Source organism: Drosophila hydei, unplaced genomic scaffold, assembly GCF_003285905.1.
Source record: "Drosophila hydei strain 15085-1641.00,03,60 unplaced genomic scaffold, DhydRS2 tig00000060-arrow-pilon, whole genome shotgun sequence".
In the NCBI taxonomy this organism is placed as follows: Eukaryota; Metazoa; Arthropoda; class Insecta; order Diptera; family Drosophilidae; genus Drosophila; species Drosophila hydei.
In genome coordinates, this window is record NW_022045656.1 from 7,654,501 (window position 1) to 7,678,824 (window position 24,324).

General features: G+C 40.3%; 5 protein-coding genes across 7 annotated transcripts; 3 read left to right on the forward strand and 2 right to left on the reverse strand.

Annotated features, from left to right (window-relative positions):
- The first annotated feature begins 4,111 nt into the window (after nt 1-4,111).
- On the forward strand, nt 4,112-4,683 carry LOC115482765. The gene is made up of 2 exons (XM_030222695.1): nt 4,112-4,243; nt 4,303-4,683. The coding sequence occupies exons 1-2, from the start codon at nt 4,210-4,212 to the stop codon at nt 4,656-4,658; spliced, it is 390 nt and encodes a 129-aa protein (XP_030078555.1). The 5' UTR covers nt 4,112-4,209; the 3' UTR covers nt 4,659-4,683.
- Nucleotides 4,684-12,366: 7,683 nt separating this feature from the next.
- On the reverse strand, nt 12,367-14,874 carry LOC111595436 (glycerol kinase). Its single transcript, XM_023309160.2, has 5 exons — nt 14,528-14,874; nt 14,289-14,417; nt 13,856-14,200; nt 12,778-13,798; nt 12,367-12,693 (listed from the first exon to the last, which is right to left on the reverse strand). The coding sequence occupies exons 1-5, from the start codon at nt 14,603-14,605 to the stop codon at nt 12,476-12,478; spliced, it is 1,791 nt and encodes a 596-aa protein (XP_023164928.1). The 5' UTR covers nt 14,606-14,874; the 3' UTR covers nt 12,367-12,475.
- A 455-nt stretch (nt 14,875-15,329) lies between these two features.
- LOC111595532 (probable cytochrome P450 4p3) lies at nt 15,330-17,379 on the forward strand. Of its 2 annotated transcripts, none has more exons than XM_023309314.2 (7): nt 15,330-15,556; nt 15,618-15,818; nt 15,878-15,959; nt 16,014-16,114; nt 16,179-16,449; nt 16,595-17,127; nt 17,197-17,379. In XM_023309314.2, exons 1-7 carry the CDS (start codon nt 15,355-15,357, stop codon nt 17,358-17,360), a joined length of 1,554 nt encoding a protein of 517 aa, XP_023165082.2. In that variant the 5' UTR covers nt 15,330-15,354; the 3' UTR covers nt 17,361-17,379. The 2 variants fall into 2 exon arrangements, with proteins under 2 accessions (XP_023165082.2, XP_023165083.2); XM_023309315.2 differs by having other exon boundaries at nt 17,259-17,311.
- A 386-nt stretch (nt 17,380-17,765) lies between these two features.
- Nucleotides 17,766-19,414, forward strand: LOC111595533. Its single transcript, XM_023309316.2, has 3 exons — nt 17,766-17,841; nt 18,069-18,194; nt 18,403-19,414. The coding sequence occupies exons 1-3, from the start codon at nt 17,781-17,783 to the stop codon at nt 19,305-19,307; spliced, it is 1,092 nt and encodes a 363-aa protein (XP_023165084.2). The 5' UTR covers nt 17,766-17,780; the 3' UTR covers nt 19,308-19,414.
- A 912-nt stretch (nt 19,415-20,326) lies between these two features.
- LOC111595403 (heat shock factor protein) lies at nt 20,327-24,246 on the reverse strand. 2 transcript variants are annotated; one of them, XM_023309112.2, is made up of 8 exons: nt 24,083-24,246; nt 23,737-23,964; nt 22,758-22,866; nt 21,553-22,688; nt 21,187-21,491; nt 21,012-21,117; nt 20,637-20,712; nt 20,327-20,578 (listed from the first exon to the last, which is right to left on the reverse strand). In XM_023309112.2, exons 2-8 carry the CDS (start codon nt 23,944-23,946, stop codon nt 20,418-20,420), a joined length of 2,103 nt encoding a protein of 700 aa, XP_023164880.1. In that variant the 5' UTR covers nt 23,947-23,964; nt 24,083-24,246; the 3' UTR covers nt 20,327-20,417. The 2 variants fall into 2 exon arrangements, with proteins under 2 accessions (XP_023164880.1, XP_023164881.1); XM_023309113.2 differs by lacking the exons at nt 23,737-23,964; nt 24,083-24,246 and adding an exon at nt 23,174-23,190.
- Nucleotides 24,247-24,324: the final 78 nt, after the last annotated feature.

Genomic DNA, 24,324 nt, shown 5'->3' on the forward strand with positions numbered 1-24,324 from the left:
GCATAATTCAAAGCTATTTGTTTAATTAAATTTATTCTGCTAAATTAATATAACTCTATTTATTTTCAAAAATATATTTGAATTATGAACTTTTTACTATATTATTAAATTGAAAATTCCCAATAAATTTATTTCAAGGTTTAAACTAAACTTATTGGTTGTGGAATGCAAGATTAGCAAGCCGAATCGCCTTGAGCTGGAATACCAAAGGATATTAATTAATTGCAGACATTTGCTCTCAATTTGTAGGCAACTCTGATAACTTGTAAGAACATCCACACTATGCTATTCGCGCATTGGGAACATTTTAATTTAATTCTCAGCCGATGCCGAAAGCTAACAGAAATTAGTGCAGTAAAAAACTGCAAAAGGCAAATACAGCCCAAATAGAGCTGCATAGAGACAGCCCAAATACGTTTGGCTTATGCAACTATTCCTGACAGTCAGAGGCCATGAATAAATCAATGCGAAATGCAGTTGAAGCTCGGCGTCAACGTCAATGTTTGTGTTCTGTGCTTTGCATGGCTGATATCCAAAAATGAATTTGCTGAAAAATACATGAAGCCATAGCGCATATGGCGTATGCGCAATATTTGTTATTGTAGACAAAAGCCTAAGCTTAACAGCATTTTTTTTGTTTGGTGGTATTTTGTACATTTGCATATCTCACACACACACACATGCAAAAATGCCATTCAATTTATTAATATTATGTATGAGCATAAAGAGCGCGAGTTGAAATGGCTTCGCCAATTGAAGCGTAAAATGTGCATTACTCATACGCCGCATATGCCACACACATACATACATGGCCCCCAGCTGACCTATGCCACTTTACTATGCCTTTTACCTGTTCACGTGCACAAAAACACACACACACATATGCACACATATACACATAAATTATACATTACGCATACGCCGAGTAAATTTATGCGAGCCAAAAGTAAATGTTTGGCAAATAAATTACGCGCTAAATTAAGGCTTTTGTATGCGAGCCCTAAGTGACTCGGCAATTGACTGCAAACTCAACTCGTTGCCAAAAAACAAAGCTCCAGATTGATGGCCCGCAGGCAACTTCAACTTGCAGCATCCAGCTAGGAGCAGGCAGCAGGCAGCAGGCAGGAAATAGCAGCAGTGGGTGGAGAAGGGGAAGCATAGGGCACATCAGCCTCATTATGTAGTCGCCGAAAACATATTTTCGCATTCATCAGCAGGCGAAAGTTTCGCAGCCGACTGCCAACTGCCGACTTCCAGGCACATAATTGAAGCACATCGCAGACTCATTTGTTACCGACTCCCGGCATAATCATATTGCTGTCAGTAGGCAATGGCAGCGGGTAGCAGATTTGATTGCTTGGCCCGGTTTTTATAGCATTTTCATTTGCAGCGCAATTAGTGCTTTGCCAGAGTTCTGACAAAGCTCGGGAATTGTGTTTTTAGGCCAGGCGCACTGAGCAGCTGCGTTTATTAAAGGTTTAACTTGCATGTGCAACATGTAAGCGCAGATAATCAACACAACTTAGGCTGCCTTGAGAGACTGAAAAGTCTCATACATTGCCCCCAACTAATTTAATTATTTCATTCATTCAGCTACTGCAAAGTCTCAGTAAATCAGTGCAGCAAGCCAGCCACACAACCCACAGCGTCTGCCGCCACGCGCCGCGACTGCAAAGCCTTTTTGAGCGTATAAATTTAATTAAATTAGTTTCAACTTGCATAAGTCGAGTACAAAAAAAAAAAAGAAACGAGCGAAAAATTTAATATTTCTTTGCCTGCCTTTACGAGGGCTGTTTGCCAAAGTGCGCGCGGCACGAAGCATGACCCAAACCCGAGCTAACACCCCAAATGGCAATCAGACTCACGTTCTGGGCCAGCTTGGCCATGCGACGTTGACGTTGATGCCACTTTATGATTATTATTAGAAGATTATATTTGCTTAATTTCCAGCCAAACTCACACTTTTCTGCTGATGTCAGCCGAATGTAGCTGCCCTGGATGAGATTGTGGCATACTCAAGAAAAACTAAAAGGAATGCAATGAGTTCTCATACAAACATAGGATATCATATGAGCTTCTATAGATATTTTTACGGTTTAGAACTCTTTAAAATCTCTGTTAATTTTACTCACATAAACCCATTCTCCAAGTTCAATGATATCCTTTCTGTTCAGCAGGCGAAAAGGTCATTGAAATATACGAAATGCGAGCAGAAAACTAATTAGCATTAAATGAGGGTTAACTGGCAAATGTGGCTGACAGTTAAAGTTCTGGCCTGGCTGACAGTGGAAATTATGAAATGTCTCAAATGAGTTGGGCCCTGACTGTAGCAATCAGACAATCAGTAGCAAAACAGACAGGTAAACGCTGCGCTCGCAGCAATAGCTTAAAGCTGAGCTGAGCTGAGGTTTATTTGGACAAACAGGCGAAGACTTGAGCGCAGACAAAGGCGACATTGAAACAAAACGCTTGGCAACAAGCAACCCCGAGTGTTGGCGAAGGGATTCGAAATAATAAAAAAAATATATAGCAAGAAAAAGAGGGCAACGGGATGAGACAGGACATGCATTAACCAAACAGCTGAGCCTTTGTGTTGACTCATTAACGCACAGGCCAGAGAGAGAGAGAGAGAGAGAGAGAGAGAGAGAGAGCATAAATGAAACATCAGCCAGCAGCAAGGCGAGTACGTTCTACGTAACGTTTCAAGTGAAATAAATACCCCCAAAGTCATAAAAAACAAACAAAAAGCAACAACAACAGCAACCACCCTCAATGGGTGCCAAGTCTGGCAGGCGACATCATCGTTCTCATCGTCCTCATCGTCGTCGTCATTCCGCTCGCTGTTGTCGTCCTCGTCGCCACTCGACTTGGCTTGAATGGCTTGGCCCTGTTACTACTGCTGCTGCTTCTTCTCGCTCTGTTTCTAAAGCTGACTCTGACTCGGGTCTGGCTCTGAATCTGGCTATGCCTTTCCGTCCGAGCTTCGTGTTCGGCGTGTGGCAACAATTTTCATTTTCAACGCCACAGCGACGGGCGCAAAAAACGCATAAAATTTTACGAGCCACGCCAGAGACTTGAAGCAACGACTCCCATGGCAAAAGTTTAGCTTTCGTGTTGGCCATAAAAAGCCTGACGGGCTTTATGTACCAGAGCATGCCTCCTAAACGTATGCAGTTGATTTGGAGTTTGTAGAAAACTGAACGCTTCAATGGAGTTAGCGCCGCTGCTTTACCATCGGGGGATTTGCGTCTGCTGCTCCGATGCTGACAAAAAGGGTTTGAGGTTTAAGTTTAGCCCGAAGTTTTAGGCTAAGCACAGCGAGTTCAGAGCGCTTAGGAGCTGTGTTCAGGTGATGTTTGCCATTCAGTTTGGTTGCTTTTGTTTTCCTTTTTTTTACCGCCTCTGTTTATGTCTGTGGGCGTTTATTGAGTCGCTGCTTGGCTGGCTTTGTGTATTGGCTGAGCGTGCTAAAGTTTTGGCTCAAATGCCTTCGCAAGCTCGTTGGTGGCAATAACGGTAAGTGTGGCATTAGCCGGCTTGTTATGCAAAGAGATTGGAGCATCGTGAAATTAGCGGCAAATGAGGCTGCTTTGTGGCGCGAGACGTCGAAGACACCAACAACATTTAGGTTCAATAGGCAGAACACTAAGATGCCAATGGCTAAGGTGGGCCAACTGGGTAACAGTGAAATGAGCAGCGCGTGAAGTGAGTTTTCCAACCTAAACGAAAGCAAATATTAAAGTGCTTGCCTCGCAGATAAGACCACGGCTAAGGCAGTCAACTAATCAGCTGTAAGCGAAGAGAGAGCGATAGAATTTATTCTAATATATTTATGAACCTCTGTCCGATTAGACATATTCTTTTTAAAAAGGTCTATCATGAATCAATAAAAAACTGCAGTGACTTAAACAATGCAGCTTTATATATTTTAGACAAGTCTTTAAATATTTGCAGCAGTACTGTTTGTCTGATTTATAATCGAGTCTTTAGTTAAATGGCAGTTATATTTTAATGTGCCTCAGCGTCAAGCACAATGTCAAAAGTTGTTCCATTCGTTATTTACAATGTTGATTTTGCGCAAATGCCTTTCTTCCAGGCTGACACCCATTGACACAATGGTTGCCCTTTTAACGGTTGCTGAGTCCTTACCTCAAATAAATGTGAACGAGCTACAATCAGTAAAGCTGTAAGAACCCACCCACACACACAATGGCAGCCCAAGGCAAAAGAGCAAACAAAAAAAGTAACTAAAAAATTTAGCGCTATGTCAACACATTCACATTCGCATTCGCATTCCAACAGGCAGACCGAAGCAGGACGGACACAAAGGACAACGAGCTGAGCCCACATCCTTGGCCTGTCGCTTTCAATGGCAATTGCCCAAAAACGAAAGAAGAGAAACGTTTGCTGTGACTAGAATGGGACTGTCCACATGCATAGTTGTGGAGCAATCCATCACACAGGAGTCAGTGAAGCGAAGGCGCTATGCCATAGTGCCGACTGTCCGGCCAACGCAAGGGGCAACCGGCGCACAAGTCACGTGTGCTGTCACTCCAAAGAGCTGCTCCCACGCCCATCTGCTAGCCAGATGCAATTTGTGCCGTAACAAGTTAACACCCGCAGCAACCAGACTAAGTAAGAAGACAGCCAACAACTAACTGTTTTATACAAATAAAACTAGCAAGAGCGAAGAAGAAAACTAAGAAAAAATAGAAAATATTCGAAACTTTTCATGTTAGTTTCATGCAGCATACAAATTATTTTGGCCAAAAACTTTTACACAGCTCGAGCTTAGGCGAAACTTTAAGCCAGGGCTGCAAGCTTCAACAAGAATTTGCGGTGGCTTGGTTTAGGGTTTGAAGCCTTTGATGCAGCTTAAGAATCGATTGGTAAATTGAACTTGCAAATAACTAAGAAATATTTTTCAGAAATTTTATTTAATTTTTTTAATATTCATTTTAAGATAAATTGCATTAAAATATTTTAAGCACAACATTTTTTGTATGAAGACTCTCGATTCAAGCTAAAAAAAATGTTATTTATTTATAGTTGACTTAGAAATAAAATACTGATGCACATCAAGTCGAATGCAGCCTTGTTCAAAACTTTTGGAAAAAAAAAAACTTTTTAGCCACTTTCAGCAATGCACCACCGCACCACCGCATTAATAGCAGAGATTGTCTTGCTCAGTGAGCTCAGCAAAATGTTGATAAATTAAGACGCAGCCCACAGGCCACAAATCATCGAATTGAACCGCAGTGCGACAAGGCAGCTGCTTCCGCTCTCGCCCTCGCCCTCGCTCCCGACCCCTCAACCAATCTTCATTTGCCTGTGCTACTTGAACTGTTTCAGTTCAATATGAAATCGATTTTGCCGCCGGCGACAGTGGCACATGTGCTTTAGTTGCGGCTCCTACACAGCTCGTGCAGAGCTTGAAATTCGCGCTGGGCCCATGTTATCTGCGCTAGGGAGGTGCTCGGGCCAAACATTTTGTAATACAATTTCTTGGTATTTCTTGGCATTTTCTTTTTACTGCGTCGCAGTTGTCGTCTTGAATTTTAATAAACTTGACTGTAGCTGTAGGGGCAAAGGGTTGCGCCACGCCCACTCGGCAACTCGAACACTGTCAAAAAGTTGTCGCTAACAATTTTATCAATAAAATTTATGGCGTCTGTCCCATTCGAGCGAGCCACGGCTCCCGAACGCAAGCGACAATTATTACAGATTATTTGAATACTCTTTTTATGCAAAGTTGACAGTTCTTCGGAAATGAAATAGGCAAATAAGAGTAATGAAATTGAAAGTCATTTCATAATTATAATAAAGAATATTAGTTTTTAAGCTAAGCAGTAGCTACTCCATTCACTATAATCACATTTCTAGTACCCTTTGCACCTGTTAGCTAATTGCCTTTTGGCAATTTTAGTAATTTTAATTGCCAAAGAAAGATGTCAAAGCTACCAAATGATTTATAGCACAGACGATTCGAGTTCGAAATTAATAAACAAACTAGATTTGTAGCCTTATCTAAAGTTGTTTTTTTTTTTAACTTACTCAAGCTCTATTCTTGTCATAGTCAATTTCAAAACTTTATGACATTTTCACTTTGAAATTGTGAAACTTCGTAAAAGAAAAAATAATATACATACATATAGTAATATACATACATAATATACATACAATTATATTAATATAATTCAAAGTTCAGATCTACGATTTTAGCTACAAAACGAATAGCAGACTTCAGGCTTAGTTTAAAATTATATAAATATAAATATATATATATATAAATATAAATATAAAAAAATAAGAATATATTGTTTCAATATTTCATAATATTGTTTTACATTCCTAATACAGTTGAGCCTTTATTCCCAAGTCCCTACCTTCAGGAAAAAGCATAAGATAAGCTACGAAATGATCTATTTTTGATGAATCCTTAGATGAATCAAAGCTTATTTTCGATTTGCCACGCTCCATTTTTCTACTAAACATAAACCTTTAACGTAACGAATCTATGAGCAAATCACAAAAATTTGAAACTTTTTGCTTAGTTTTCAAGCCTGGAATTCAGTCGGTAAGATATCAAGGACTCGCAGAACACAGTAATATAATTCTGTCAACTATTCAATTCAGCCAGAAGAGTCTCAACTCCTTTCTTAGTTTTAACAAACAAATAAATTATGAAAAAGTAAATGGTTCTGTTTGGATATGAGTCGAAAGGGTGTTAGTCTAATTGTTTTGTGTTTGCTTGGCAATTATATGAAGAACGCAAGTTTTGGTTTAATTGAAAGCCAAATGCAGCTGCCAAAATCATTTTAGTTATTTATGCAATGCCAACAGCAGCAGCAGCAGCAGCATCCAGTCAAGCTTGAGACGAGAAGCGGGCACACTCTCAAGTGCGAGAGACGCGTCTAACCGCGATAAGGATGAGTTGCTGCTGCTGCTGCTGCTGGTTGGGAGCTATAAAGTTTCATGCCATTTGCATGGCCAACGAAAATTGTAACCGAGCTAGCAACTGAGAAGCAACTGTGGCTGCTGCTGCTGCTGCCTCGGTGTCCCCTAACCCAAGTGGACGCTGCGCTCCCCATGCGTCGGTCTGTCGCGACTTCGCCAAGTTGCATAATACATAATTTTGTTTTTCTTTTCAGTGTGTGTGCTCGTTTATTTTCCACTTCTTTCTCTGCTATGTGCTATGTGGCACAACAGCTACGCGTCTTCAGTGTGGCACCGTCTACAATGTGGATACTCTTGGTTGCATTCATATTTTCACACCCTTTAGGATTATTTCGTGCATAGCCGTGTGTGCGGCTCAAGAGCACTGCGGGAGCTGCTTCTGTTGCCATTTGCACTGTAGACGCTGCTTCAATACCCTGTACTCCAGACCAGCACGGCAATGACCGACTCCCCCGTTGCTAATGTGTGGATATAGTGAAGACTTGGCTGCTGATCCTTCCATTGCGAGGCAAATGTTGACTAACAGTTGGTTAACAGAGCAGAGTTAACAGAAGCTGTTACTGTTAGGAGTTCTTCGAACTGTATACTGCATGCTTGCAGGGTACCTCAGGCACTATCAACTTGGCTTAACTAGAGTTTTGACTTGCATTTTATTTTTGCATCTCTGTAGCTTTTTTTTAAAGCAATTTAAATTAACAGCAATGGCGTTCTACGTGTGGTTAAGCGTGCGTGTGTGGGTGTGAGTGAGTGTTCGTGTGTGTGTGTCTGCTTGTGTTTGTTTATGCCTCATGGCAGTGACTTCAGTGTTGCAGGACAGGACGCTGCTGTCAGGACTGCGACGGCACGGCGACTGCTCGACGTGCAATTGGAATGCAATTTGTTATGGAAGTTAAGTCTCCACTTGTCAGTTAAGTTTACGCTTGGCTGTTTGACTGTTGTCGCATGTTGCCATGTTGCCATGTGGCCCATGAGCCACACGTCCCATCTCCCGCCCGCCGTCCGTCTGCTCCGATTGCAGTGCTAAGAGCTTGACTGGGCTGTTACAAATAATTAAAGTCTTTAAATATTTAAATTAATTTGCAGTGCTGCACAATATGCATACAGTGTCCATGGTAATTGGCCCCAGACGCAATTCTTTGGTGGCATAACGAGGCGTATGCGTAATATTTCGTTGAGACTCGTCAGCGCCACAAATGCACAATTAAAACTATGCGGCAATGCAGCTTTAGCTCTGCTAATTGTTAAATATATATTGTCTGTGGGCCAGCAACCAGCCACAATAATGAGCTGAAATGGTTATATTTGTGGCATATATTGAAGCAAGCAGCAATATGAAGCTACAACTGAGGATGAGTTTTTCTGTTTGAAAATATAACATTCTTACATATTCGCTGAATTTTAATAAAATCTATCTTTGGCAATCTAAGCACACCTAACAAAGCATCGATTTCTGTTAATAATAGAAGCTTGAGGTTGTTGAAATAGTTAAACTGATCACTTGATCAATTGATCACTTGATCACTTGATCACTTGATCACCTGATCACTTTTTATACATTTTTGTTTTTGTTGTGTGGTCAACAGCTCTTAGATCTCCAATACAATGCAGCTATACTTGAGGGCACTGATAAGTCCTGGATAAACTGACTAAAGCCGTGTGGTCAGCGGCGCTTAGAATTGCACCACAGCATGTAGCTGATTGTTGTAAGAAACTAAAAAAATGACAACAGAATATGCTCATGCTTATTGTAGCAACATGTGTAGACGATGCCGATGCCTTACGTTCGTTGCCACGAATTGAGAGTGCTCCAAAGCCTCGCTCACATATACATAAAAATTCAAATTGCTACCCACAAGCTGAAAGCACCTGCTGAGATTCTAGAGAAGCGTTCGTTGGCGCCTTGTACTTAATTCACTGTATAACATAATTGCCTATATAAGACCTTGGCTCTAATCACCAAGAGTAGAGCTACTCACTGTGTGATAAGTAATTACTAACTAAAAAATATTTATATATATAAAAATATTAAAATTATATTTTCTACAGCATACAAATTATATATATTTTATAAAAAAAAATTATAATATGTAAAATACATTTTATAAATATTTTATATAAATATATTTTACTAAGATAACTCAAAAAACTATTTAAAATCCGAGCTGCTTAAAGCCTAAATAAAAGTTGAAGCAAATATAAAAATATTTAAAATTGTGGCTTAATTTCATAGTAAGATATATAAACATATACTTCGATCCAAGCTCGATAGTTATTGCATGTTCCTTTAAAGTACATTGCCACGCTTATGTTGGCTCTCTTCGATAGATAAGCACTATTCTGTTGCACTACTAACGAGCATATCACACTCGTTAACACACAACTAATTTGAAATGTTTGGAAAATTGCATTAAAATTCGCTTGGAGTCCACAAACATTTGCTACTTTCAGACAATCAACAGACCAAACAATAGCATAGAAATTGTTAATAATTGACGCAGGCAACATTTGCAGGCAGCGCTGAGCATGTAAATCGATGGCGCCACTGGCAGCTGGAACCTCGGCGCTGAGCGAGCTGTTAGACCCCCCTTTAAGAAGCCGTTATTTTGACATATAGTGACGGCTTAGGCAACTGGGAACTAATGGAGCTGAAGGCCAGGCCACAGTTAAGCATAACAACAGTTAAATACAGGGCCCAAAAATTATGCTACACATAGAGAGGGAGAGGGAGAGAGAGAGAGAGAGAGTGAGAGCGAGACACACACACATGCACACTCATTCATAAGCAGACGATTTACATGCAGGAAAAATGTTGATTAGAAAATTAATTAAGGTTTTTACGATGCCGCCAGCTTTATGAGTCGAGCCACTGAGCCACACTGAAACCAAGTTGAGTCGTCAGGCTTTCATGCTTGGAAAAACTTTCGCTCTGCGAATTTACGATATTTTTATGGCGCGCTGCCATGCGAGGGCGGCTCGTAAAAACTGCGTAAAACTTTGTGCCCGGGACAATTGATAAGCGCTACTGCTGTCAGCCCCTCAGCCGGATCCTGTTTCTGCTACTGCTCCTACTCCTGCTGCTGGTAAATGATTCAGCTTGTCTTTGGGCGCATATGCAGATGAGTTTGTCATAAAACTCAAAGGAAATTTCGCTCAATAAATAAATTGTACGCCCAATGTGCGAAGCCTTTCCTTTAACGTGGGCGTGGTGCCGCCCACGAATTTTATAGCACTTCTTTATAGAGTTGCGCAGGGTGTTTCAGGTTTTGCCTCTGTTCTCACTTAGAACTTAACGTAAACATTGCTATAAAATATGGTTTATGTGGACTTCAATTTGAATTTATATTAAGTGTTTTCTTCATAATTTTCAAAGAAAATATTCCGAATTTTTTTCTAGTTTTTTTTTGTATAAAAACAAAGCGAATCTAAACGATTTACTTCAGTTCAACGAAGAGTGTGCGAGCTTCGGATTAAGGAATACCCCAGCAGTACCCAAGTAGCCAACCCCCGCCTCAACTTGAATGCAGCACAACGAAAGGGGAGCAACAGGGGCGGGTTACGCCGATTGCGATTGCACAATGGCAACTTGACGAAATCATTATTTCGCCTCGACATTTATTGATGCCATAAACTTGAAGATTTATGCGTGCAGCCCCACCCCAGCGTGCTGCATACTGCAGGGCACCGCAGTGCCAATGGCAAACCCACCCGGACGCTGACATTGTACATTGATACCCCCTCGGTATGGGCGATGCCAACTGCGATTCTTGTCGCTACGTGGCCATGTCAAATTTTTTGGCATATTGCAGCACAGTGGGACGCACACAACAGATATACATACTATATATATATATATATATGCCATAGTGTTCCATTCGTGTGTTTCTCTGTCTACCCCTGCACACAAACACACGTGAAACAGCGTGTTAATTTATTTAAATTGACTACGTGCAAAGTTTACTTGGTTGGGTCTTGTGTCACGCTCCCGAATCCTCCTCCATCAAGGTGCTTTTGGGGTATGGGACTGTCTCAATGTTTGCACAAATTTCACATTTTACTGCGCTTCGTCGACTCCGCTGTCGTTTTGTCTTCAAATGCAAACCAATTTGCAAACGTCTCTGGCATGTCAAGCTGAGATTTCAACGATCATAGACGACCCATAGCAGGCGCTACTGCTATGGAATAACATAAACAAATATCATGATTTCATAGCTAATTCGTTGCTCTTTCTGAATGTGCATATATACGATAAATACTATTAGCTAGTTTTATGGATATGGATATCTTTAATTCAGCTAGCATATATATATATATATGGCATACCTATCGAATCACTCCATGCATTTAGCTGTAGCGCAGCTGGCAAACGCGCGCGCATAAAAACTCATTTGAAAGAGTGCCACGACGCACACAGCGACTTCGACTGTGGCTGGACGATGACGTAGAGCAGAGACAACAGCTTGCAAGTCAGTGGTTTGGGTCGCCATAAGGGTTGGGTGGGCATTTGGGATTGGGTGCCGGAGCGTGCGTTCAAGTGCGCATTGCCTGTGGGGCGGTATGCATGAGCACAGCTGCTACTCCATCTACTGTTGCCCGGGCTGTCTTGGCAACAATTCGCGTGTCAACAATAAGCGCAATAACTTAAGTTGCATTCAATGGCTGAAGCCGGAACGTTGCACGCAGCCAATCCCACGCTCTGAATGCATCCATTTGCAGGTGCCAGCCGGGTAACTGCCTGGTTGCCTGTCTCCAGCCAGCTAATTAACTGGCAAATGAATTCCAACAACAGCGCCATCTCGCAGAGATGGCTAAACAAACAGTGTCCACTTGTGCTGCTGCAACTCCAGCTTCAGCTCCAATGAAGTGGCGTGCGCGCTTCGTCACGAAATGCAGCTCCCATGCCCAGTGGCGGTTTTTCAGCTTAAATTATTCATGCCGTTGACAAATGGATCCCTTCATACAAAAAAAAACAGCACGCCTACTGAAGCAGGCAGCAATAAGTTAAGAAGCTTTTCATTTAGAATCTTTTAATGCTTTGGTTGTGGCATATTCCGATTAACAGTGAATGCGGACGCTATGTTTGCTTATTGTATTTGTTGATCCACAGCTTTAACAATTGTCTTTTATTTAAAAACTAAATCATTTCAATAAATAGAAACCTATAATTATGAACTAAATTGAGCAAAATTATAAATTCACAACAATTTAGGTAGTTAGCTTTTCATAAGGAGTATATAATAAGTGTACATATGCCAATACATACATGTACGTATATAAATATAGTTAGTTAGGTATATAGCACGTATATACCAATCACAAAACTTTTGATCTATTAATTAGCATTAATAAGAATTATACTAAGGAAAAGCAAATATTAAATATATAAATTACAAGCTAGATTAAACCATAAATTTTGAATGCGCAATTGAACCTACATACATATTTGTTGTGACTAGATTTCCGATAAAAATGTGGCGCAGTCCTGCCGGCAGCACCTAAAAGCATGCGAAATACGCTGCACCTAAGCTACGCGATTGTTCTTTAAAAAACTGGCCAACAACAGCAACGCAAAGGATGTGGTAACAAATACACTGCCCGGTATGGAGCGACGTATGGGTAAATTGGGATCCCGCTCGCGCTGAGCAAACAATTCCACATCCGCTTCATAGGTCTCAAAATTATTCCAATGCAGACACTTCTTAACCGCATAATCCCAGCGACGATAAAGCAATTCACGACCTGCAAATAATATAGATATTATACATAATTTAACATCTTAGCTGCGATCACACTTGCAAACAACTGTCATCATTAGTCACTTACGATTCTGGGTAGTTGTAGGTGAGAACACGTCTGTGGGTGGCGCATACATACGCGTCGCATAAGGTAATGAGACCACACGCATAGTTATGCCAGCAGCAATCATAGCACCCATACTAGCGGGGGATGTTGTCTGCGGTCGTTCTAGCATCCAGCCAATAATATCCGCAACGAACTGCACCAGATGACTGTCCTCTGCATATTCGCCGCCAAATGTCAAGACCGGTTGCATGCAAGACGGATCCCAGTTGGGAGTATCCCGCTTAAAGGCTTGCAGCACCTCGTATATCTGGAAGCCAGTTGCTTCATAGGCAGCCTGTGTTATGTTTTCGGCCGTAGTTTGACTGGTCAGGCCAAGTATAATTCCCCTCGCATCATAGCGCCAGTAGGGCGCGTATAAGCCATGGAAGGCGGGCACAAATGTTATCTCCGAGCGCTTCGCCGCCAGTCCACACTCTGCGTTGAGCATGCTTGAGGAGCAAGAGGAAGAGATCATTGAGCTCTCGCCCAAGAATGTATTTAGCGACTCAACAACATTGTCATTGGAATTAATTTCGGTGTTGATACGCAGTCCCTGGCGCAGCCAATTAACAGTGGATCCGGCATTGGATATAGCTCCCTCAAGCGTAAAATGCGTATCTGCTGTGGGTCCCAATTTGTGCGCTATGCCCGTTATCAAACCATTTTCCGACTCCACTCTTTGTTGTGCAGTGTTCAGCAGCACAAAACAGCTGTCATCAAGTGTACAAACATTCTGACCCGCTTTGACGCACAGCTGACCGAGCAACGCAGCTGGCTGCTCGCCCATTACGCCCGCAATGGGAACGCCCATCAAAGCACCCTGAAGAATATACCCGAAGATCTCTGAATTTGAACGAATGCGGGGCAGTATACTCATTGGCAGCTTGAAAAATTTACACAACTTGATGTCCCATTGTTGCGTGGCAACATTCATCAACGATGTATAGTGTGCATTGGTCACGTCGGTTGAATGTACGCCGACATCGACGCCACCAGTTAGGTTCTAGAAACAAGATTGCATTTTCAATGTAATGAAAATTTATTTAAGCTGCTAACTTACCCATATCAGCCAAGAATCCAGTGTACCAAATAAGCACTGGTCCTCCTCGATGGCCTTGCCAACCGCCGGCACATGCTCTATCAGCCACTTGATCTTCAGAGCGCTAAAGCAGCTGCTTAATGGTAAACCACTGCGATAGCGCAAATAATTCACATTTCGCTTAACATTATGGAGGAGTGACTTAAGCAGCGCAGTGCTACGACAATCGGTCCAACCAATGGCATTGTGTAAGGCTTGCCCCGTTCGCTTGTTCCAGAGCACAGTAGTGCCGCGCTGATTGGCAATGCCCACTGCAATGATGTCATGCGGACTGATTTCCAATATCACCAGGTTTTTATAGGCAGTCTATACATACACAAGTGCGATAAAATGCAGTTAATAATGGTAGGGGTTATATATAGATGATATAATCGAAAATTTTTACGCCACGCACCTCTATGCACTCCTGCATGTGTTTCCATATTTCTGCGGGATCGTATTCCAGCCAGCCGGCATTATGCACTATCTGTCGCAGTTTGAGTTCATGATAGGCCAGCACTTCAGCATTCTTTGTCGAATAAATCTATGAAAATAGATATTGAGTCAGCGTGCGTGTGAGCGTGTGTATGAGTATGTATTAGTAATTCACATGGATTGTTGTGTGCGTTTTGTTTGTGGATTTTGGACTCTTACCAGAAAACGGCAATGGGTGCTGCTCACGTATGCAATGCCAATGAGTGCTCCAAATCTACCATATCGGCCCTCGTTCATATTTTGTATATAATTTGTTGCAAACAAGCACGTGCCGTTTTTTCCAAGCGGGACGCGCGCAATTTTTCGTCACTCACAAAGCTAATGCTACTGAGATTAATGTGTTGCGGTCACCACACCCTCGCCTTGCTGACACCGACGACCAGCCGCCCCGAAAAAAATGTCCTTTGTGCGCACAATTAAATATGATGCATAATTTGACAAAAGCAAGCGAGATTTTTAAACAACTCATTGATTGTTATTTAAGCAGCGGTACATTAGTGTGACCACACGAGTACAACCATAAAATACTGAAATCCACTGTCAATTTTAAAGTATAACGAAAATATCAGAAAAATACTAAGTATCGCAAATATTTGTGAGCTGGAAATTTAAATTCAAATTAAATTTTTAATCACATATAAAGACTTATATGTATATCGATGGGATTGAAAGTGATAAGAACCTGTTTTTGTTTTGGTAACTCTCATTAGATGTGCTACTAAGACTGCAATCACCCATTTCAAACGAATACAGGGTATATAAATGCTCAGTAATGCACAACAAGCAGAATTCCGTTTTATAAGACTAGACTGTAAAAATATATAAGAGGGGAACTCTCACCCATATGTTAAAAACAGCAAACAGCTTGCAAGTCTCAGCAGCAATCTTATCTCGTGTTTATGAGCTTCCACTTGAACATTATAAACAACTTGAGGTCTTATACTCCAGTCGCTCTCTAGAATCAGAATAGACTAGTTCGCTTTGATATGGTCTGTGCCTTCATTGTGATTACGGCAGTGTTTGTACTGTTATGCTGGTTACTCAAGATCAATAAGGAATATTATATCTTGGCCCTGTTTGCCCGTCGAGTTCGAGCCAAGGATGGACGATCTGTGGAGAACATTGCGCCGATATTGAAGGGCCGCACAATCTTTGCAAACTGTTTCGATCTATACGGAAAAGACCATGGTACCAAAAAAAAAAAAATAAAAAAATTTATTACAATCTACTGATTGTTTACCTTTTTTAGCTGGCATTTTTCGGTATTATCGTGATTCGGCTCAAGCAATGGGCAAAAGCTATTTGGTTTACGCCTTCGGCTCACCCACGTATAATATCATCGATCCTGTGAATGTCGAATTTGTACTAAGTCATACGAGTCTCATAACTAAGAGCACGGACTATGACTTTATGCAGCCAGCCTTACATAAGGGACTTTTGACCTCAACAGGTAGACCCATTGAGATCTCTAAAGAAATTCATTGAAATTCTTCCTTTATAATACTTAAGGTAAAAAGTGGCATACGCGGCGTACGATGATAACTCCAACGTTTCGTTTTAATATACTAGTTCAATTTGAAGAAGTCTTTAGGTAAGCTTATCATACATATATAAAATATATTCTATATATATCTCTTATATTCAGAGCGGAAAGTCAAAAGTTTGTAACGCAATTCGAGCATCAAGCGGAGAGCATAATTTCTCTTACGGAGCTTATTCCTAGATTTTCGCTCAATAGCATTTGTGGTAAGACGAACCGCAATTTGAATCGATAAATATTCTAATATTCTTAGTAATTTCGTGCTTATAGAGACTGCCATGGGCATCAATCTGGATGATATGCCTGAGCGAGGCGATAATTATCGAGAGAGCATAAAAAAGTTTGAGAAATGTTTTGTGAAAACTTTCAGCAATCCACTGCACTATTATGGCACAATATTCAATATATTTCCGCTCAATGAGAATATCCCATATTTGCGGGTGGTGCACGAGTTCACCAACGACATCATAGCGAAACGCCGAATTCTGTTAGAGGAGGAGCTAAATGAAAGACGCTGCAATCAGTTGCCAGACGACGATATGTAAATTAAAATTGCAACACAAATAATTTTATATAATACATACAGATATTTTATTTTATTTATTTTTTATTTTTTTATTTATTTTTTATTTTTTTTTATTTATTTTTTATTTTTTTTTTTATTTTATTTATTTTTATCTACCCAGTTACGTTAACAAGAAACGACGCTTTGCCATGCTGGACACACTTATATGCGCCGAGAAGGATGGCTTGATCGATCATGCTGGCATTTGCGAGGAGGTCAACACACTTATGTTCGGAGGCTTTGATACCTCGTCTATTGGCTTGATGTTTACCATATTCAATTTAGCCTTGTATCAAGATATGCAAGAGCTATGCTATCAGGAGATATTGACGCATATAGATGATCAGAGCACTGTGGATATTAATCAGCTGTCAAATCTGAAGTACTTGGACCGCTTCATAAAGGAGACAATACGTATATGCCCACCTGTGCCCGTTATAGGACGTCAAACATCTGAAGAAACTGAACTGCCAAACGGCCTTATTCTGCCTGCCGGCTCACAAATCATCATGCACGTCTTTGATCTTCATCGCAATCCCAAATACTGGGATAAACCCGAAGAGTTTGATCCTGACCGTTTTCTACCAAAGAACAGTATAAATCGGCATCCATATGCATATATACCATTTAGTATGGGACTGCGTAATTGTATAGGTAAGTAGTCTTTTGAAATTAACATTCCTTTGCATCTGTTCAATGGACTCCTTTGATTTCCGCCTTTAGGTCAGAAATACGTTATGATGTTAATAAAGACGCTGCTGTGCTTTCTTTTGAAAAAATTCCAGATTTTACCGGTTACCGATGCCAAAGATCTTGTTTTTAATACGGGCATAACTCTGCGCGTTGAAAATAATGTTAAGGTGAAACTTGTCTTACGAAATAAATAAGATAAAATTCAACTCAATTTAGTTTATACGTTATTTAAAATTAATATACCGACAGTTGAAAAATACTAAAAAATATTTACTAACTAAAATTAAGTTGGCAGCGTGGCAGGCAATAAACAACGTTGGCACCACCAGACACCAATGAGCGTGCGCAGAGCGCGTAAAACAAAACTGAAAAAACAGAGAAGCCTAGAAGACATCGCGCACTCAACGGTGTTTTTACAATTACTACGAGAAAATAAATGTAGCCATTGATATCGCTGCGCAATTTAGAGTGTTAATCAATGCAAATACCGTGCGCCACTATAGAAAGCTTAATTCAAATTAAGCCAAACTGCTGCTGCTGCTGCTATTGCAAACATAAACAAATACAAATTGCCTGTGGGTATAAAAGCAGTCAAAATAACAACAAAAAAGAAAATGATAAAACGAGAAATGCAGCGATATTACGCAGAACGTGAGACAACTGGACCCGAGTTCGGTAAGAGAGTCCTTTTTTGGTAACTACAATACACAATTGAAAAGTGCAGAATCAACCCCCCAGCGGCCTCACGCACACACGACAGTCTTCCCCTAATAGAGAAGACGGTCTAAGGGTTGGTTCTGCTGCTGTTGTTGTTGTTGCTGCGTCTGCGGTTTGAGAAGAACGTAGAAAGTAAAATGTACTGCGACACAGATTTTAACGATTTTTCCCAAAATAATACACAGATGATCGCCTTATAAAATTGGTTCGCTCCAATCCTGCCATTTACGATGTGAGCCATCCGCATTACCGCCGAAATCCCGTTAGAGTGGACATATGGGATCGTATAGCTAATGAACTGGGCGCTTCATGTAAGTAAAATACTAAGTAAGGTATATGTAATATCGAGAGGGGAAAAATATGGAAAAATGTGGTAATTTCGTATGAAAATTCTCTTAATCAGTTTAAATATCATTAAATGAAAGTAATATGGATTCCTTTATTTCATATTTTACATACATCCCTAGTTTAAAATCTACCTTCATTGTGTTAATCATCCCCGTTTTTGTACTCAAACAGCACGCTTTCTGCAAACGAAATGGAAGAACATACGGTACAATTATCTGCAAGAGATTAAAGCACTGGAAACAGGTCAGGTAAATCCGAATGTGCGCAAGCGGCGCTTTACGGAGGATCTATCATTTTTACAAAACACAGCACAAACGTACAATGTGAGAAAGGCACAATCCTACATAACCCAGACCAATAATAATACAAATAATAATAACGGTGGCAGCAGCGACAACGACAGCAACAGTTTTCTGTACCCAGACCCAGAGCACTTGCGAATTGATCTCACAGAGAACTATGATATCATTGAGCTGGACGATGACAACAGTGAAGATGGCTCGACGCATGTGGGCGGCCACAGTGATAATGAAATCGTGCCTGAGCTGCTAGTCATGGAGCCCAAGCCCGATGTCACCTTGCAAGAGTCAATGGCTGTCAATGGCAACGGCAGCAGCAATGACCACAACAATATGGAAGTCAACTCTCCGGCCTCCTCGCCGCTGCTTATGCCCATGGTGATAATGGGCAATGCCGATGAGGGGTCACAGCAGGACATTAAGTCGCATGATCAGAATATAGACATTAAGCCGCAATACCACAATCAAACCGTTAAAGCCGAACCTCAATACAGGCATAACAATGCGCTGTCCAATGGCGAGGTGACCATTGAGCCCATTTATAAGGCAGCGCTCACGAGGCGCAGTGCATCCGGCAGAGATATCATGGCAAATGCGGCCAAGCGGAAAGCTATGGCAGCTCCTCTACCCAGATTAGCGCCTATCAATGATCCAATTGAGCTCTATTGCCTGTCGCTTGTGGACACACTGCGCAGCATGCCCAGATCGGAGCGCGAACGAGTCAAATTCGAGTTTGCCAGCATTCTGAAGGACGCTAAGTACAAGGACGAAGCCTAATATTATTACAAATCTGTTTCTCTGGGTATTTACGCATACGAACAAGTCTAAGTCACATTAAATGTATTATTTTTACATTATATGCAAATTATATAGAATTTTGTAAGACGCTAATTAGACTAAGTTTTCTATTTAATTTAGTTTTTTATTAAAACGATGTTGTATGTGTTCATATCTATTCCGTTGTATCAACAAAACAAAATAAATTATACATACACACGCAGAAATCATTAACGAAATACTTCTTTTATTTTCGACTGTTAAAACCAAAATCAAGGACCATTTCAGACCGATATAGATTGGTGGATTGGATTCAGCTGAAAGTCGGTGTATTATCATAATACATTTTTGACTAAATACTCAATCAATACTTCCTTCACCTTATCGACGTGGAGCAATTCCAAATGAAAATAAAAAGATATATAGTTTGCAGCTCAAACGCTTTCAAAATTAATTTTTATTACGCAGAAGTAGTAATTTTAAGGTATCTATAGTGTATGTATTGTGATCGAAACAGTTTAATTACTATGTATGTTTTGTATACACTTTCTATTAACTATGTTCGATATAATTGATGTTACATGCATAATCCCGATTATTATGTATATATATTTAATATGTGTTAATTCCATAAAACTAAAATTAATTCGTTTTCACTTTCTTTTCTTTAATATAAAATCTAATTAAACTGCGTTTTTAGTCTTGCAAAATTACATCTAAAATGTTCAAAATTTTGCAAAATTAAAGGGGAAACTTGGAAAATCAAATGTTCTATATATTTTATATATAGTGCGTAAGGCATATCAACAGTAAGATTAATAAATAGTTATGTTAGTTTCCTTCTAAAAGTAAAACCATTGAAAACTACCAAAAAAAGTTAAAAATAAAACAAAAATTAGAGGACTGTCTCTTAGCTTTAAATTAAAATTATATATATATATATATATATATATATATATATATATATATATATATATATATATATGATTTTAATATATGCTAATAATATATAACTGTATTTGTATGAAATTAAAATATTGTAAAAACAATTTGTTCGCCCATGTTCTGTTTGAGCTGCTCCTATAACTAATTCTTATTGTCTAAAGTTATCTACAAATTGTGGCGCGGGGTATTCAGGACAGAACTCTGAGTCTGCAATTCACGCCCATTGATAACATCCTGACTTGGCTTGTTGTTATCATCTGTGTCCAAAATGTCAGAGAGATCATACATATTGGGCTGATATGCCATTAGCTCAGAGCCGCTATTTGCTGCAAATTGCACAAAATAATTTAGTATAGCTTTAAATATTATTGATAGCTTACACACCTTTCTTATCGCCGACCATGTTGTCATTTAAAAAGGATAGGCCATAGTTATCCAAGACATCCGAATCATTGAACAGCTGCAAGCAGAATAACAAATAAATACAATTTAATAAAATGTTTTTCTTTTGTTTTATCATTTATTTTATAGCGCGGGCGCAAATCAAAACTATGTAGACGCACCGCGGTGACCTTTAGTAGCAGCTCCTCGTCGGACAGCTGCAAAACGGGAATCCTGCCAGCAACGCCCTTCGGCGGAGCCTGAATGTTTACATAAAATAGAATATACATAAATGTTATGAATTGACTAATTAAACGGACACACGGACAGCTGAACGTAGTTATTAACTAAAGCTACTTTAATCAGATTGGCACTTACGCCTTTTAGCATGTTCTGATCAATAGAAACGCCTTCACCGCGTAGAAGATCTTTCAGTGTCTCAAGCTCGTCTTGCATGCTATCCAAGTGACCGGAAACGTCATCCCTACAATATGTAAAACAATATTTATTAGTTAACGATTCGCAAATAAATAGTTTTGTCTCAGCTACTTACAATCCAGTTATTCGAGAATCGTTTCCATTATCGCCTGTGTACTTGGCAACGGCCATTGCTTGCTGTTGCTGCTGCTGTTGTTGTTGTTCATTGTTTATATCCTTGGCAGCTGCAGCGGCTTTCGAAGTAGACGCCAAATTGGCATCAGTTACCAAAGGGTTATCAGTGTTACTGTTGGTCAAATCAAAGGTGATCGGCATATCGGCAAACTTTCCGCTATTTACTGTAGTGCGTCCAAACTGTTGCTGTTGATCCAGTTTGGAAGCTTGCTCTTCCATGCCAGTGGTGGACATCAATGAGTCATCCTGCAAAACCACAAATATTACTGTTAATCCTTTTGTCCTTTACTTGTCTCTTTTAACATACCTCAAAAATGTTCGTTGGCATATCGTTGCTTATAAAATTTACATTGTACAGATCCGCATCGTTCGACTCAGGTTCCAACAAAGAAGGCATGCTACTCCCAGCTACACTGCTCAGCTCCGGTTCCGTCTTGACCAACACTGGTTGAGGCATTACATTCACCTCTGGCTGCTGATTTAATTCAGAATGCGTGCGCGTGGATTTCGGAGACATATCCAAATCAACTTGTCCAAGAATATCCAAATTCCGGCGGAGTTTGTTCCTCTCCTTCAGCAGCTGACGCTTGCGTGCTTCTTGCTCTCGTACCATTGGCGTGGTGAGCACATTTAACTGGTCATCGCTGTTATAGACACTATTGGGACTGGACTGAAAATGCTGCTCCTGCACATGCGAATCAGGTGCCTCGGTGACTGTGTAAAGCACCTGTTGACCACCAGGTGAACGGGTAACATTGGTCGCAGCTTCGCCGCTATTCAAAAGCTGAGCAGTAATAAAATCTTCGGCGCTCTGATTCGAGTAGTCATAATTTTGCGAACTGGTAATGCTGGCATTTGAGCGTGGGCGCTCCATAGCTAATGGTGAAACGCTCTCTCCATCATGCTTGGAATAAGGGCTGTTCGGGTTCATAACCTCTCCAAGCAGCTCCTCGCTTAACTCATGTATGACGGGACCTCCTTCGCTTTCCGACTCACTGGCATTACGCTTGCGAGCATTTTCCGGTGTATCATTGATCATCAGTTGCATATGACGCTTCACACCGGACATGTTACGCGATGGCTGCACTATCGAAATCAGAAACTGTATCAGTTTGTTCACGATTTGCTGCTGCTTAGCATGTTTCTGGCGAAGCGAGGCTATTTCGCGCCATAAGGCTTCATTCTCCTGCTTCATCACCGAAAAACGAGAGTCTAAGTTGTCTTGACGACCACGCATAGCTTTTACATCACTAAGCACTTTCGATACAGTCTCCTGCTTAAGCACGCTCTTCTCATCCACGGTCTTCGTATTGGATATTTTGCGTTTTATGTGGTCCAGTAGGTAGGGGTAATTGCGCTTAAAGCACGGGTGCGAAAACTCAATCTCATCTCGATCAAATCGTAGACCACCATTCTCAATAGAGGTGATCTTATGAAAGCCATCTGAAATTCATAACAAAGACTTAGTTCACTACTGAAAGTAAATCAATTGAGCCTTATTTGTCAACTTACACATATTCAATTGCCGTATAAAGCTAGCCATGTTGTTATGCTTGTAGTTCAATGGCAGAAGCTCACGAGCAAACTGGGCCTGATTTTGAATAATAAAACTGCGTCCATCCTGATACAATATAAAATATAATAGAGATAAGAAATTGTAACTGTAATTGTATATGACTAGCAAATATTTCATACTTTTATCATTTATGAAAATTGATATTAAAACGGGTTGTATAACTAATATGACGATTAAACTTTAAATATAGCCGACCAATTTCAAATATATTTTAAAAAACGGGTGACGCAATGTGATTGAAAACTTAATAAAGTAAACTTTTTGTAAAAAGTAAGAACTCGAATATAGGTGAAACCCAGATTAACATATTTATACTATTTATAGCTTTGATAAATACAAATTATTAGCTTACAGAATTAAGATTTGATACTTCTTATCAGGCTTTAAAATTCACTTATACGGTGATAAGAGTGCCGAAAAAAATTTTTTTTACAAAAGGCATATTTATCTAATTATAAAGCCACACACATGAAAAAAAGCGTGTGAAATATGGCAAACAAAAATGGGGAAAAAAGCTTGCTTATCTCGGCAAACACTTGGCGAAAGCAAACCCAAAACAGAATGAGAAACACACAGGGCAGAAAAACAAAATTGAATTGAGTTGTGACAGAAAGACAGGCAGACGGACGGACGGAGCAGACAAATGGAAAATTTTCAGAGATGCATTGGATGGAGGGCACGCACGTACGCACGTCCGTACGGCCTATGCAAATTGACAACAACATCAACATCAAAAAGAGAGCAGTCCTCTTGCATACGTGCGAGTGAGCACAATGACAACAACAACATATCAACGAATGTGCAGACAAACGATGACGTAGTGAAAGTCGAGGCAGAATTAAATCACCTGCATTTCTGTTGTTGTTGCCATGCCAAGCCAAAAAAAATATGTAAATAAACAATATGGCGGCCTACCTTGCTCCAACAAATTAAATTATTTGTATCACTATCCTCAACCAGCCGCCAGAGTTTGGCCAAAAACGCTGGCACTCCGCTGCCTGTTTCACCAACTGTATGCATGTTGCGACGTGGTCGCGGTTGCTGCTGGTCCTCCTCGTCCTCCTCTTCTTCCGTAGATTCGTGCTTTAGTTGCACGGCCTTAAGGCTTGCACGCGTTTTGGACATATAAAACGACAATCGGAACTGCAGACAAATTGCAGAAAAAAACTTGTATCAATGAATATGAATTTTCATTATAGGCACAGTCCATTCCACATCCAGTCACCATATATTTTTTCGTGTGTGTGTGTATGTTACCTACCGCAACACTTTACAGCTGTTTTCTTGATTAATAAACGTTTTACGAATGGAAATATTATGTTATTCACTTATTTCGCACTTTGTTATTATTCAATTTTCCAATCACTTTTCACAATTCCACTTTTTAAGTATTTATTTTAACAAATTAATGCACAGCGTAATTGTTGAATTTCACGAATAAAATAATTTTCTTCTTCCTCTGTACTGTCTATCGTCATCGGTCTCAATGCTGTCGAACAAAAA